Genomic DNA, 16,287 nt, shown 5'->3' with positions numbered 1-16,287 from the left:
ATTCCTGTCAGTGTAGCTCTGAAGAGCATTTAGCACCAAGCTAAGTCCTGCAAATTAGTACTTACTAATGGCAATGATGCTGGTTGTAATTAGAGCTCATTTAGAGACAACAGTTTGCTTACTCAGCCTTGGCAAAGCAAGGCCAACTACTGTCAGCTTCTAGGAAGAAAAATCAAGCTTAGTGAGCTTATGTGCACAAAAGCAAAGCCCTTTGAATTTTCAACATCTAAATTTATTACAGGAGCAGAATAATGAAACATTAGTAATGGTATAATGATGGTGACGTCTAATTCATCCCTAAGGGTGTTGAAGCAGTTTGTGTGGCTTTGCTTAATCCACTATTGAAATACAGCCAGTGACCCTGTGACTTTCCCAAACAGGGAAGAAACTCAACACTAAGTGTGTCCCCCACAAGCCATTCATTTCCCAGAGACTCACTATAATTTCTTTTCTTAAACCTCAGAATATGAAGATATAAGATAAACTTAAATGAAATTCTGTTTGATTTTGGAGCTGCTTATCTAAATAGAATTTATGGAGCAGAAATGCTTATGACATGCTTGTTGTAAGTCCAGCCAATGCCAAATTAACCTCAGTTAAGTAATTTCTCCTGTAATTATACACATGGATAGAGAGGATGCAAAGGATCAGAAATGTTGTGCTAGGTGAGTGGAATGTCCAGTTCCAAACCTTTATGCAAAAAAGCTTTCAGTGACAAAGTTTATTAGATTCAGGTGGGGAAAGGGGGGTGTGGAGGGAGGCCCCAGAGAAACAGTTCAGCTGGTCAGAAAGGAACCAAGACTGAGTCTGCCTGTGTCTCATAGAGAAGGCCGTGTTGTAGCATAGCTGAAGAGTTCCATGTCCTGTGACTTGCCCAACAAATCTAGCACTTCCCTGTCACAGCCCTTCATTTAAGCTCCTTTAAAGAATGGCTTGGGGGCTTCCCTGGTGGCACAGTGGTTGAGAATCTGCCTGCCGATGCAGGGGGCACGGGTTCGTGCCCTGGTCTGGGAAGATCCCACACGCCGTGAAGCGGCTCGGCCTGTGAACCATGGCCACTGAACCTGCGCTCCGCAACAGGAGAGGCCACAACAGTGAGAGGCCCACGTACCGCAAAAAAAAAAAAAAAAAAAAAAAAAGGCCTGGTTTTCTTTTTTTCTGTTCTTTTTTAAAATTTTTAGTTGAGTATAGTTGATTTACAATGTTTTGTTAGTTTCTGCTGTACAGCAAAGTGAATCAGTTATACATATATCCACTCTTTTTTAGATTCTTCTCCCATATGGGTCATTACATGAATGGCCTGGTTTTCTAATTTGAGTTGCAGTAGATTTGAACCTTGGTCATTAAATGGAATCCAATCAATGCTTTGTTTTTTTCCTTATCTGCAGGGCTGGCCTGTGTATAGGCAGAGTGACTTTCCTAGTGGCCAGTGGGGAGAGGGGAGGCTGATGTAAGCCTTAGTGGATTGAGTTAATGAGAAATGTATAATTATGGAAGGCACTAGGCAGTTTCAGAGCTGTGAGAGGTACAACACAAGCTTATCAGCAAATGTCCTTTCACTATGATAGTAGTTTGGCTGACATATCTAGCACAGAATCCACTGGGTGTATGCCTTGTACAGAGTGTTTACAGCCTCTCTGAGTACTTTTAAACTTTAAAAACTTACTCGTAATTTATGTGAGAAGTGACTTGTATATGACATTTAAAAGAAGTTTAATTCTTTGAACATTATTAAGGACTGGGTGCTGAGTATTCATCTACATACTGAGACTCAAGGAAAAGTAGAACATGTTTTTTGTCTTTTAAAAACTTACTCTAGGCTGGAACTCCTGGCTTGGGGTCTCTCCCCTCCGCCGTCACCGAGCTGCCCCAGAGCCCAAGGGGAGGGTGGCCTCACTGAGGCTCCCGGCTCTGGAGGGGGCCCCCACTGGCCGAAGCCGTGACTGTCCTTGGGACTGGGAGACAGTTCCCTAAACCTGGACCTCGAAGGCCACCTTTATTCACACAAAGAAAGGATTTTTCCATGTGGAGGGCGACCCGTCAGAGTTTTGCTTTTACCATTTGCTTTGGGGTTCTATCTGTTCTTTTTTTTTCCTTTATTTTCTTACTTTTCTTCTGAGCAATGTGGCTAGCAGGGTCTTGGTCCTCCGGCCAGTGTCAAGCCTGAGCCTCCGAGGTGGGAGAGCTGAGTCCAGGACATTGGACTACCAGAGACCTCCCAGCCCCACATAATATCAAACGACAAGAGCTCTCCCAGAGATCTCCGTCTCAACACTAAGACCCAGCTCCACCCAATGGCCAGCAGGCTCCAGTGCTGGACGCCCCATGCCAAACAACTAGCAAGACAGGAACACAAGCCCACCCATTAGCAGAGAGTCTGCCTAAAGTCATACTAAGTTCACAGACACCCCAAAACACACGACTGGACGTGGCCCTGCCCACCAGAAGGACAAGATCCAGCCCCACCCACCACAACACAGGCACCAATCCCCTCCACCAAGAAGACTACACAAGCCACTGAAGCAACCTCACCCACTGGGGGAAGACACCAAAAACAATGGGAACTATGAACCTGCAGCCTGTGAAAAGGAGACCCCAAACACAGTAAGTTAAACAAAATGAGAAGACAGAGAAATATGCAGCAGATGAAGAAGCAAGGTAAAAACCCACCAGACCAAACAAATGAAGAGGAAATAAGCAGTCTACCTGAAAAAGAATTCAGAGTAATGATAGTAAAGATAATCCATATCTTGGACATAGAATGGAAAAAATACAAGAAACGTTTAACAAGGACCTAGAAGAACTAAAGAGCAAACAAACAATGATGAACAACACAATAAATGAAATTAAAAATTCTCTAGAAGGAATCAATAGCAGAAAAACTGAGGCAGAAGAACGGATATATGACCTGGAAGATAAAATAGTAGAAATAACTACCACAGAGCAGAATAAAGAAAGAAGAGTGAAAAGAATTGAGGACAGTCTCAGAGACCTCTGGGACAACATTAAATGCACCAACATTCGAATAATAGGGATCCCAGAAAGAGAAAAGAAAAAGAAAGGGTCTGAGAAAATATTTGAAGAGAGTATAGTTGAAAAATTCCCTAACATGGGAAAGGAGATAGTCAATCAAGTCCAGGAAGCGCAGAGTCCCATACAGGATAAATCCAAGGAGAAACATGCCAAGACAGATATTAATCAAACTGTCAAAAATTAAATACAAAAAAAAATTAAAAGCAGCAAGGGAAAAGCAACAAATAACACACAAGGGAATCCCCATAAGGTTAACCTTATGGGGATTCCATAAGGAATCCCCATAAGGTTCTGATCTTGCAGCAGAAACTCTGCAAGCGAGAAGGGAGTGGCAGGACATATTTAAAGTGATGAAAGGGAAAAAACTATGACCAAGATTACTCTACCCAAGAAGAATCTCATCCAGATTTGATGGAGAAATTAAAACCTTTACAGACAAGCAAAAGTTAAGAGAATTTAGCACCACCAAACCAGCTTTACAACAAATGCTAAAGGGATTTCTATAGGCAGCAAGCCCAAGAGAAGAAAAAGACCTACAAAAACAAACCCAAAACAATTAAGAAAATGGTAATAGGAACATACATATCGATAATTACATTAAATGTAAATGGATTAAATGCTCCAACCAAAAGACATAGACTGGCTGAATAGATACAAAAACAACACCCACCTATATGTGGTCTACAAGAGACCTACTTCAGACCTAGGGACACATACAGACTGAAAGTGAGGGGATGGAAAAAGATATTCCATGCCAATGGAAATCAGAAGAAAGCTGGAGTAGCAATTCTCATATCAGACAAAGTAGACTTTAAAGTAAAGACTATTACAACAGACAAAGAAGGACACTACATAATGATCAAGGGATCAATCCAAGAAGACGATATAACAATTGTAAATATTTATGCACCCAACATAGGAGCACCTCAATACATAAGGCAAATGCTAACAGCCATAAAAGGGGAAATCGAGAGTAACACAATAATAGTAGGGACTTTAACACCCCACTTTCACCAATGGACAGATCATTCAAAATGAAAATAAATAAGGAAACACAAGCTTTAAATGACACATTAAACAAGACGGACTTAATTGATATTTATAGGACATTCCATCCCAAAACAACAGAATGCATTTTCTTAAGTGCTCATGGAACATTGTCCAGGATAGATCATATCTTGGGTCACAAATCAAGACTTGGTAAATTTAAGAAAATTGAAACCATATCAAGTATCCTTTCCGACCACAACGCTATGAGGCTAGATATCAATTACAGGAAAAAATCTGTAAAAAATACAAACACATGGAGGCTAAACAATATGCTACGAAATAATCAAGAGATCACTGAAGAAATCAAAGAGGAAATCAAAAAATACCTAGAAACAAATGACAATGAAAACACGACGACCGAAAACCTATGGGATGCAGCAAAAGCAGTTCTAACAGGGAAGTTTATAGCAATACAATTCTATCTCAAGAAACAAGAAAAATCTCAAAAAACTTAACCTTGCACCTAAAGCAATTAGAGAAAGAAGAACAAAAAAACCCCAAAGTTAGCAGAAGGAAAGAAATCATAAAGATCAGATCAGAAACAAATGAAAAAGAAATGAAGGAAACGATAGCAAAGATCAATAAAACTAAAAGCTGGTTCTTTGAGAAGGTAAACAAAACTGATAAACCTTCAGCAAACTCATCAAGAAAAAAAGGGAGAAGACTCACATCAACAGAATTAGAAATGAAAAAGAAGTAACAACTGACCCTGAAGAAATACAAAGGATCATGAGGGATTACTACAAGCAACTATATGCCAATAAAATGGACAACCTGGAAGAAATGGACAAATTCTTAGAAAAGCACAACCTTCCGAGACTGAACCAGGAAGAAATAGAAAATATAAACAGACCAATCACAAGCACTGAAATTGAAACGGTGATTAAAAATCTTCCAACAAACAAAAGCCCAGGACCAGATGGCTTCACAGGCGAATTCTATCAAACATTTAGAGAAGAGCTAACACCTATCCCTCTCAAACTCTTCCAAAATATAGCAGAGGGAAGAACACTCCCAAACTCATTCTATGAGGCCACCATCACCCTGATACCATAACCAGACAAAGATGTCCCCCAAAAAGAAAACTACAGGCCAGTATCACTGATGAACATCGATGCAAAAATCCTCAACAAAATAGTAGCAAACAGGATCCAACAACATATTAAAAGTCTCATACACCATGATCAAGTCGGGTTTATCCAAGGAATGCAAGGATTCTTCAATATATGCAAATCAATCAATGTGATATACCATATTAACACACTGAAGGATAAAAACCATATGATCATCTCAATAGATGCAGAAAAAGCTTTTGACAAAATTCAACACCCATTTATGATAAAAACTCGCCAGAAAGTAGGCCTAGAGGGAACCTACCTCAACATAATAAAGGTCATATATGACAAACCCACAGCCAACATTGTTCTCAATGGTGAAAAACTGAAACCATTTCCTCTAAGATCAGGAGCAAGACAATGTTGCCCCCTCTCACCACTGTTCAACATAGTTTTGGAGGTTGGAGCCACAGCAGTCAGAGAAGAAAAAGAAATAAAAGGAATCCATATTGGAAAAGAAGAAGTAAAACTGTCACAGTTTGCAGATGACATGGTACTATATACATAGAGAATCCTAAAGATGCTACCAGAAAACTACTAGAGCTAATCATGAACTTGGTGAAGTAGCAGGATACAAAATTAACACACAGAAATCTCTTGCATTTCTATACACTAATGACAAAATCTGAAAGAGAAATTAGGAAATACTCCTGTTTACCACTGCAACCAAAAGAATAAAATACCTAGGAATAAACCTACCTAAGGAGACAAAAGACCTGTATGCAGAAAACTATAAGACACTAATGAAAGAAATTAAAGACGATACAAACAGATGGAGAGATATACCATGTGCTTGGATTGGAAGAATCAACATTGTGAAAATGACTATACTACCCAAAGCAATCTACAGATTCAGTGCAATCCCTATCAAACTACCAATGGCATTTTTCACAGAACTAGAACAAAAAATTTCACAATTTGTATGGAAACACAAAAGACCCCGAATAGTGAAAACAATCTTGAGAAAGGAAAATGGAGCTGGAGGAATCAGGCTCCCTGACTTCAGACTATACTACAAAGCTACAGTAATCAAGACAGTATGGTACTGGCACAGAAACAGAAATATAGGTCAATGGAACAGGATAGAAAGCCCAGACATAAACCCATGCACATCTGGTCACCTTATCTTTGATAAAGGAGGCAAGAGTATACAGTGGAGAAAAGACAGCCTCTTCAATAAGTGGTGCTGGGAAAACTGGACAGCTACATGTAAAAGAATGAAATTAAAACAGTTCCTAACACCATACACAAAAATAAACTCAAAATGGATTAAAGACCTAAATATAAGGCCAGACACTATAAAACTCTTAGAGGCAAACATTGGCAGAACCCTCTATGCCATGTACCACAGCAAGATCCGTTTTGACCCACCTTCTAGAGAAATGGAAATAAAAACAAAAATAAACAAACGGGACCTAATGAAACTTCAAAGCTTTTGCACAGCAAAGGAAACTATAAACAAGACGAAAAGACAACCCTCAGAATAGGAGAAAATATTTGCAAATGAGGCAACTGACATAGGAGTAATCTCCAAAATTTACAAGCAGCTCATGCAGCTCAATATCAAAAAAACAAACAAACCAATTCAAAAATGGGCAGAAGTCCTAAATAGACATTTCTCCAGAGAAGACATGCAGTTCGCCAACAAACACATGAAAGGATGCTCAGCATCACTAATCATTAGGGAAATGCAAATCAAAACCACAATAAGGCATCACCTCACACCGGTCACAATGGCCATCATCAAAAAATCTACAAGCAATAAATGCTGGAGAGGGTGTGGAGAAAAGGGAACCCTCTTGCACTGTTGGTGGGAATGTAAATTGATACAGCCACTGTGGAGAACATTATGGAGGTTCCTTAAAAAACTAAAAAGAGAACTACCATATGACCCAGCAATCCCACTACTGGGCATATACCCTGAGAAAACCATAATTCAAAAAGAGTCATGTACCACAGTGTTCATTGCAGCTCTATTTACAATAGCCAGGACATGGAAGCAACTTAAGTATCCATTGAGAGATGAATGGATAAAAAAGATGTGGCACACATATACAGTGGACTATTACTCAGACATAAAAAGAAAGGAAATTGACTTATCTGTAGTGAGGTGGATAGACCTAGAGCCTGTCACACAGAGTGAAAAAAGTCAGAAAGAGAAAAACAAATACCGTATGCTAACACATATATATGGAATCTAAGAAAAAAATGGTACTGATGAATATAGGGGCAGGACAGGAATAAAGATGCAGACATAGAGAATGGACTTGAGGACACGGGGAGGGGGAAGGGTAAGCTGGGATGAAGTGAGAGAGTAGCACTGACATATATACACTACTAAATGTAAAATAGCTAGCTAGTGGGAAGCAGCCGCATAGCACAGGGAGATCAGCTCAGTGTTTTGTGACCACCTAGAGTGTGGGATAGGGAGGGTGGGAGGGAGGTGCAAGAGGGAGGAGATATGGGGGTATATGTATATGTATAGCTGATTCACTTTGTTATACAGCAGAAACTAACACACCATTGTAAAGCAATTATACTCCAATAAAGATGTTTAAAAAAATAAAAACTCTATCTAAAGCAAGATGAGAACACTTATTATAGTGTAATGAGAAGAACAAGGATTAGAGAGTCAGAGAACTTGAGCTTTAATCCTTGATCGGGGTGGCGGGGTGTTGGTGTGTAATGTGTATGTGTGTGTGTGTGAGATTTAAGGCAAGTCATTTACACTCTGAGCCTCAGTTTCCTCATCTATAAAATGGAGTTTAACATCTACTTGGCAGATAGGGAAGCTTGAGTAAGTTAAGAGGCCTAAAGAATATGCTAAACTGTAAAGTGTTAGTGAAAGATAAGTTAATAATCTTTGAGAGACAAGAAGTGCTGCCCCAGATGAAAGGGTAATTGTGCTCCTGGGCTTGTATAAATTAAGTCGCTTTTAGCAATGAGAAGTTTTCTGTTCGTTACCAGACAAATTGAATTCCTAACACTCTAATTTATTAAACTGTTTGCAAATGACACAGATGCTTCATGAAGATTTTAAGGTCTGTTCTCCCCTCTCTTTCCTCCCACTCTTCTTTCCGTGCAGTTTGTCAGCATAGTGTTCTGAATGTTAAGAAATGGCTTTGGGCTTGGTTCTTTGAATGTTTTTGGAGAACAATTGAAACCCTCAGAGCCATTTTTATTTCTCATCCAGAAACATTTCATGAAGAAAGTTTGGTCACACAAAGATATAAATGGCAAGAGGTCAGAGTGGTGGTGATGTTGTATGATTAGATATTTTGAAAGAAATTTGTATTTTTAAAGCTCTTTCAGATGGCTTATGCATCCCTATTGACAAATCAGCATGATTTATCCCTAAGAACAATATTTCTGTATAACCTAACTCAAGTTAGGGGCTTAATCTAATTAAGCTACACTTACAAGTGATGTTGGACAAGGAGGTAACTAGTTATTGAAAATAGCACGTGGGGTATGAAGCGGTCCCAGAAGTGAGGATGATGGAAATCTGCCAGCCAGGGCAATTTTGGGTTTCAGTGAAAAATCTAAAATTCTAATACTTAGAGGAAAAAATTATTAATTTAAATAAGTAAAATGCCAATAATCCATCCAGAGTTCTTCAAAATAAATGTGTTTTGGCAAGGTGCTGGAATTCTCCAGTGTATTCCCCCAAATGTTTCTGTTGTCCGAATGGCCATGTTGAAGACAGACAGACTGAAAAGGTTTGGTGTGCCGGGTGCTGGATTCATAACTCAAACAGTAGCTCCTTTTGAGATGAGACAAGCAGCCCCCAAGTTTTAGGAAAATCGTTGGGGCTTTGTATTTTTCCTACATAAGAGTTTCACTTGAATCCCTGGAGGTAGGTGCAGTTTTTGGAGAAGTAGCTACGATGTATGATGTGTTTTAAAGCATCAGTTTTCTTCATTTTCTGTTTCTTGGAAATATGTTAGTAAGTTACTCAAACACATGAAGAAAAAATGCCTAAAACACAACAGCAAATGCTAAGCACATTTGAAAAAGTGTGAGTTTATTAAATTTAGACCTTGTTCATAATTTCAAGGGATTAATTATAAGGAAATTAATCAAGTCAGCAGGACCAGCAAATGTGTCTATTTGAGAAAGCCCCTCTGGGTGAACACAATCTTAAGTAAGAAACAGAGAAAGCTATATTTATGACTGTCAAAAATGGGATTTTAGGGCTTACCTGGTGGCGCAGTGGTTGAGAGTCTGCTTGCCGATGCAGGGGACACGGGTTCGTGCCGCCGTCCGGAAAGATCCCACATGCCGCGGAGCGGCTGGGCCAGTGAGCCATGGCCGCTGAGCCTGCACGTCCGGAGCCCGTGCTCCATAATGGGAGAGGCCACAACAGTGAGAGGCCTGTGTACCGCAAAAAAAAAAAGGGGGGGGGAGATTTTACTAATTGAGTGAATGTCAATATGTTATATATGCTAGTCAGCCAGATTTTGTTTTATTTATTTATGTATTTATTTTTTGCTGTACCATGTGCCCTGTGGGATCTTAGTTTCCTGACCAGGGATCGAACCCAGTCCCTCAGCAGTGGAAGCGTGGAGTCCTAACCACTGGACTGCCAGGGAATTCCTTAAATTTTGTTATTTTTAAAGGAATAAATACGGCTTTTATGGTGTGAAGACATTGCCTGCAAGAACAAACATTAGAAATCTCTCAGTAACTGTCCACAGATTTCAAATTTTAGGTCCTCAAGCAAGTGCTGCATTAGCCACAGTTAAAATTCATTGAGTTTCATATGTTAGGAACTTTATATTTAGAGGTAGGTAGTATTTGCTATAGTAGAATGGAGCACAGGGTGAGTTGTCTCTGTCATGGGATTTTTAAAAATCGGGGTAATTGGGGCTTCCCTGGTGGCGCAGTGGTTGAGAGTCCGCCTGCCGATGCAGGGGACACGGGTTCGTGCCCTGGTCTGGGAAGATCCCACATGCCGCGGAGCGGCTGGGCCCGTGAGCCATGGCCGCTGGACATGCGCGTCCAGAGCCTGTGCTCCGCAACGGGAGAGGCCACAACAGTGAGAGGCCCGCATATGGCAAAAAAAATAAATAAATAAAATTTTTAAAAAGTATATATATATATATGTATTAAAAAAAAGTTGGGGTAATTGGATTGTATTATTAAAAAGCATTTTATTTATATGCCAATATATCTCTGGCATCAGCTGTTTTCATACACAAGGTTGGAAATAGTAACTGGTTTCTAGATAGCTTGTCAGTTCAGTTTTTTGGGAACTTTTTGTGATTATTTTAGCCCTCAGCTGGGCTATTGCTAAAACCCTGTGGCCATTGGATCCTATCTGATCCCTTAGTAAAGTGATAGTGTTTGTTTAAAAAAATTAGGACTTGGTACATAGACACAGTGATGGCGCCAGGGATGTCGAATATGCGTGAATCATTAATTAGAAATTACTTGTGGGATAGAAAATTGGGGGAATAATTAGAAATAATAAGCTGATCTTTTTTTAAAACAGCTCTGTTGAGAGATAGTTTGTATACTATGAAATTTACCATGATCATTTTTAAATAAAGGGGAAGTATTGATAGGTGTCTCACTCTAAGCCAATTTCTTTTATTTTAGAGTAGTATTAAACAATAATAAAATATATATTTTTCACTAACAAGATCTTTTGATAATAGTAAGATGATCTTAAGCATTTCTAAATCTGTAAGTGAGCAAGGCTTGAGTGGACTGGGAAGAATGTTGTGGTTCCTTGTATTGGAGAAATACAAATTTATATGGGATAAACAAACACTTAACATACTGGCCAATTGTCAGTGTTGTGAAATACTAAAAAATTCCATTTTGGCATAAGCAATAATCAGGTTAAAAAGAATTACTAGGAAAATATCTTTTGAGTTGTATGCAGAAAAGTACCTGATAAGAATTGTCTTGATTTCATGACAAATCTTTTTTTCCTTTTGGAGCTGCTTTATGTAAACTTTTTAGGTGTATTAAATATAGTGTATATACAGGAAAGGTTGTGAAACTTAAGAATAGCATAATAAGTAAGGTAAAAGCAACATCTGTGTAACTACTTCTAGGGTCAGAAAAGAACACTGCCAGCCAGGATCAATCTGTATTTCCCTTCCCCCTCCTTGGTCCTTGACTATATCATTTTAATGCAAATTTTCCCCACCTCTTGTGTGTGTGTGTGTGTGTGTGTGTGTGTGTGTGTGTGTGTGTGTGAATAAACCACCTATATATGTGTCCCTAACAGTTAGTATTTAATTTTGCCTCTTTTGTGAAAGAAATCATTTGTTCTTTTTTGTCTCAACAATCCATCCACATAGAACCATGCAATACAGTGTGTTCTTTTTTATCAGAATGTCATATATCATTATATGACTATAATATAGTACTTACCATTCTATAGTGTGGGCCTTTGGATTTTGCCCAGCTTACTCATGCTTATTCTGCTTTGGACATTATGGTCTGTAAAACCTGATACACGTGGGCATGAGTTTCTCAAAGTGTGGTCCCTCCATCCACATTGTCAGCATGAAACTTGTTAGAAATGCAGATTCATGGGCCCCACCCCAGATCCACAGTCAAATATCACCTTGGCATATATGTGTTTATATATATATATATATAAATATGCTTATTTCAATGATTGTGCCTTTGTTCACAATACTTTGAAGTCTTCTGATTTGGAAACTGCCTTAGGAACACTTTAATGGTCACACACATGCACACAAATACACACTCACCGCAGTCTCTGAGCAATAGACTCATTTTTGAAACAAATTAGTTTTATCTAGTTTGAGACAAATTTTTGGTGTTTTCAAAGATAAAATAAATATTCAAAAGAAAAAGATTTGCCAGCACTGAAGATATTCAAAGAATATGCAATAGATGGAAGACCTGCTAAAAGAGGTCCCTGAACACAGGTTGGGCAGAACATTATTCTGAGAAAGAGAGCTGCAGAGCCCCACCGAGAAAGCAGGTCAGACTCTAGAGTTGGGCAAACATGGGTTTGAATCTACTTGTACCCCTGACTTGCTGCATCATCTTAGGAAAGAACTGATCTGCTCTGAGTTTCAGTTTCCTCGTAGGCAAAGAGGGAGGGGATAAGAACATCTACTGTAAAGATTCAAAACCAGTGACTCTTTGCAGGGCTATGGTCATGCGGCAGGTGCGTTTTGGCTTTGGGTCAGCAGTATAAATCTGTGTGAATATGGCTGACCGTCATGCCTTCAGAGCTTTCATGCTTTTACTTTACTTTCATGCTTCCTGCAGGAACGATTCCAGGTGAAGAACCCTCCCCATACTTATATTCAAAAGCTCAAAGGCTATCTGGATCCAGCTGTAACCCGGAAGGTAAGATGGATTTGTTTCCACTTTGTGTTGTTGCTTCCTCATTAGCAGGCAGAATCCTCCTGCCCTGGAGGAGACCTTCCTTCCTCTCCATTATAGCCTCTGCCAGAGCCTCTGGGAAAACAACCTTGGAGTTGTTGGAGCTGGACAACATGAAAAGACAAAGAAAAAGGCCATCCTGGCTTGAGAATGTGTTTAAAAGTACTTTCCTGAGTTGGGAGTCATGTACCTCTGATGGTTATTGAGTTGCTGCCATTTGCAGTTACACAGGGTGGTAGGTTCAGTCCAGAGGTGTTCAGGCTCCCAGAAAAACAGGCCTAGCAAAGGGAATACTTGTCCTTCATGCCTTGGTGCATTTCCAGAGACCTTGAAAAATCACTGGGGCTTTGTCATCCCAGCTGTGCACTCACATCCTGTGTTGATGCTTTTAGCGGCTTCCCCCGCCCCAGCCGTGCCCCTGGCCCCAAGAAGGTAAGGAGAGAATAGCTGATTCCATTCTCAGCGGACTCTCTCCTTTTACAAACAAGCCCTGCTTTGTGCAGCCACACAATTGGTTTAAACTGATGCCTTGTGGTAAAGCATGTAGCCTGGCACAGCCCTGGGGCCTGGATCAGTCCTGGGATGTCTCAGGGCAGAGCCGCCCTTGCTCAAGATGGATAAAGGGCTAGTCACCAGACAGCACTTGTTTTTCGGTTGACCTTCCACAGCTCCTGCTTTCAAGGCTGCCCTGGAAATATCTTGAGCTGAATTCCCTCTGTTGTTTCAGTGTGTGACTCATGAGAGCAGAAAGGCACAGTTTTCCTAGTTAGCTCCTATTTCCAGGGCTCTTGGCTCTGAGATATATTTTTTAAGCTCCTTTTTCTGCATCTTCTGCTTACATTCTAAACACTGTGCCCACCCCCTGCCGAAAGAAATCAAGTAAAGGAGAACAACTATTATTTCCTTTTGGACGTTTCCTGGCCCTTTGTCCTGTAGTTACTATGCAGACAAGCGGAAATAAAGTCTAGGAGTGATGATGCAAATGGGTTGTGGACCTTTGCTGTCGCCTAAGCGCCATATGTGACATAGCCTCCTCTTCTAAGAATGTACCTATCAAAGTATCCTAATACCCTCCTCATAACTACGGCACACACATTTCTTTTTTTAAAAGAGCTTCTGTCAGGCCTGCTAAGTGAGACAGCTGCTTAATTCTTAGTTTCTTTCTTGTCCCCCTCCCCAAGGATACAGCACCTTTCAATTTCATCACATTAGAGAGGGTTAAAGGAAGGCATACCCATATACATAAAACACAACCCAGAAAAAAAAAAAAAAAGACTATTTCTTTTGCACAGGGGCAGCAAGATTCTGTATGAGGAATATTTTCAGAAATCCCCCAACTCGTAAACCTTCTGGCTGGACAGCCCAGACCCAGGATCAGGCACACTCGTCCCGAGCTGACTCTGGCAGAAATGCCGTATTCGTACACAAGACTGAGAGTATACTCAGTGTCCCAGCCCCTGACAGTTATCTCAACATTTGTCAAATTCTTTCAAAAAGGAAAATACGTAAACTCCTAGAGAGTGCTTCTTAGACTCCAGCCTCAAGCCCCATGGGGACGAAGATGGTTGGAGAGAAGAGGTGGATTCTTCCTGGCCAAGTCCCAGTTCTTCCTCGGAACAATTATTCCTGGGAATGTAAGATGAAAAACAACAACAAATCAGCTGCTCAGAAAGTGTTTTGCTTCCTCGCAAATAACTTCATAAAGAGGCCCAAGACAGAGGATGTCTGTCCGGGCTGACCTTCGTTCCTGAAATCTCTGCCCTACCCGAGTGTATTCACCTGAATGGCCGTGTTTGGCCTGAGCCTCACATTTCAAGATCAGTCATTCAGCTTTCAGAAAAAAATAAAATGGATGTTGGATCAACCATCCCTGCTTTAGTAAGAGTTCTGTCAGGAGCTGGCAGTAGGAAATGATCTGTTCCACTCACCATAACTGTCCTGCTTAAAGCCTGGAAAAAAGGAGATTTTGCTTGGAGTAAGGCATGGCTTGCAGTTAAAATGAGTTTACGATTCTCAACTGAATTAGAGTCAGGGAGAAAGAGATTTCCAATCAGCCTTTCCATTTTAGCCAGACAGTCTAAGCTGAGCAGTTTACCCTTAACTGCATCTGGAGTCCTCAAGCACTTCATTCATTAATCTTTTGTTCACATTGAATTGAAGATACTTAATTTGCTGTCTTCTAAAAAATTTCTGAAGCATCTTCTATTTCGATTTTCTTCTAAGTAGTTTTAAGTGAAACCCTGTAGGGCAGGGAAGGAAGAGCCTAAATTAGATATCTCTCCAAACCAGTCTCCTTATTTAATACCAGGAGGCTCTCAGTCTGTGCTTTGGGGGGATGTGCTCATGTCTGGCATAGGGAGAGGCGACAGGCCATGAAGAAAGGAGTCTGGTCCTCTGTGGGCCCTGCAGTTGTGAAAGAAACCCTATTATACAGGTCTCCAGGGCTCAGCTGTCTCCGTGGGCTCCTCCCTGGGCCTGCCGTGTACAGAGAGGGCTGGGGGAAGGGTGAACGCTGCTAAGAAGTGGTACCCGGCTCTTGTTCGCTGGTTCCCACAGTCGCACGATTTCCCTTTGAAGTGTTTTAAAGTATTCTGGGTGCGTTGTACAAGTGCAGAGTGTTGGCAGCCCTTGTTTATGTGTTAGGGAAGTGGATGCCAAGATTTCTCTGCGGTCCAAAGTCCACCAGCTGAAATTCAAACGGTTGCCAAGAGAATAGAATACAGGGCGAAGTCAGTTTAGTTCTACCTCAGTTTTCCTGCGGTTGCAAAAGTGTAGTGCCTCGTAGCAAATGCCTAATAACTGTTATCTGCTATTGTTGTCGCCTCTCTTATCTCAGTATTTTGAGTTATTTTGTTTTGATACATGCCTCTTAGTCCTTCTGCAGATCCTCGTTCACACTGTTAGGTCCTCCGTGCTACACTGGGTGCGCTTGTAGCTCACAGTGTATGTGAGGGATGACCTTGCCCTGAGGAAGCATAAGGCTCAGTTAGGGAACCAGCACAGGCGGCAGGAAACGAATCAGAACTATGCATAATGCATAGCTAGGAATGCTGAGTTGTTTCCTAAAGGCCACATGTGCAGACAGCCCAAGACTTGTGACTCTGACATGGGACTGGCCCCTCTGGAGCATCCAGCACACCTGGAAATGGTTTCCTCAGCTGTGCGGCCATAGACCCTACCTCATTGGCAGTCCTCATTGCCGGAAGGCTCTCTAGGAAGCACTGGGCTTGGATGTCCCTCCAACCTATGGATGACTCTTTGTTGTTTCTTAAGCCTTTCTTGACAAAAGAGGGGGTGGCTCTCTTTTTTCATGGCATCAGGGATGCTTTTATTTCACATATTGTGGATGCTACACACCTGAGAAGGTCCTTGGGTGCTTCAGGAGTGGCAGTCGGGGAAACTGAGACTTTTTGCTCTGGTGAGAAGCAGCTGGTGGAGAAGTAAAGGGTCTTCAGAAGGGAAGAGGGTAGCAGGAACCCGTCAGTGTTGAGCAGGGGTCCAGTCTTCCCTGGGGCACCCGGGCCTGCCTGTGGCAGGGCTCTCCTTTCCCCACATCCCGGAATCCTCCTTTCTAACCTTCCTCCTGTCCTTCCTGTCCTTGGATGCCTTTGTCTTTGGAGCTGGATGACCCTGTTCCTTCTGCAGTCATGGGAGCAGAGGAGAAGGATCCCTAATATCCTGAGCCAGGATTCTCAAAGGCTTTTCCTGA

General features: G+C 41.1%; 1 protein-coding gene across 5 annotated transcripts in view; it reads left to right on the top strand.

The window, feature by feature from the left end:
- Window positions 1-16,287, top strand: part of FMNL2 (formin like 2) — a 303,560-nt gene that overhangs the window by 187,606 nt on the left and 99,667 nt on the right. For all 5 annotated transcript variants that reach the window (XR_011246546.1, XM_060016798.1, XM_060016802.1 and 2 more), the window contains exon 3: window positions 12,462-12,542. Coding sequence is in view for 4 of the 5 variants with exons in the window: in XM_060016798.1 (XP_059872781.1) it covers window positions 12,462-12,542 (81 nt within the window). In the remaining variant the exon portion in view is untranslated. The remainder of the gene's footprint in view (window positions 1-12,461; window positions 12,543-16,287) is intronic.

The sequence above is a fragment of the Delphinus delphis genome, chromosome 7 (genome assembly GCF_949987515.2).
Source record: "Delphinus delphis chromosome 7, mDelDel1.2, whole genome shotgun sequence".
NCBI classification, from domain to species: domain Eukaryota; kingdom Metazoa; phylum Chordata; class Mammalia; order Artiodactyla; family Delphinidae; genus Delphinus; species Delphinus delphis.
Note: the sequence above shows the minus strand (reverse complement) of the source record. Positions and strands in the feature narration are given on the sequence as shown.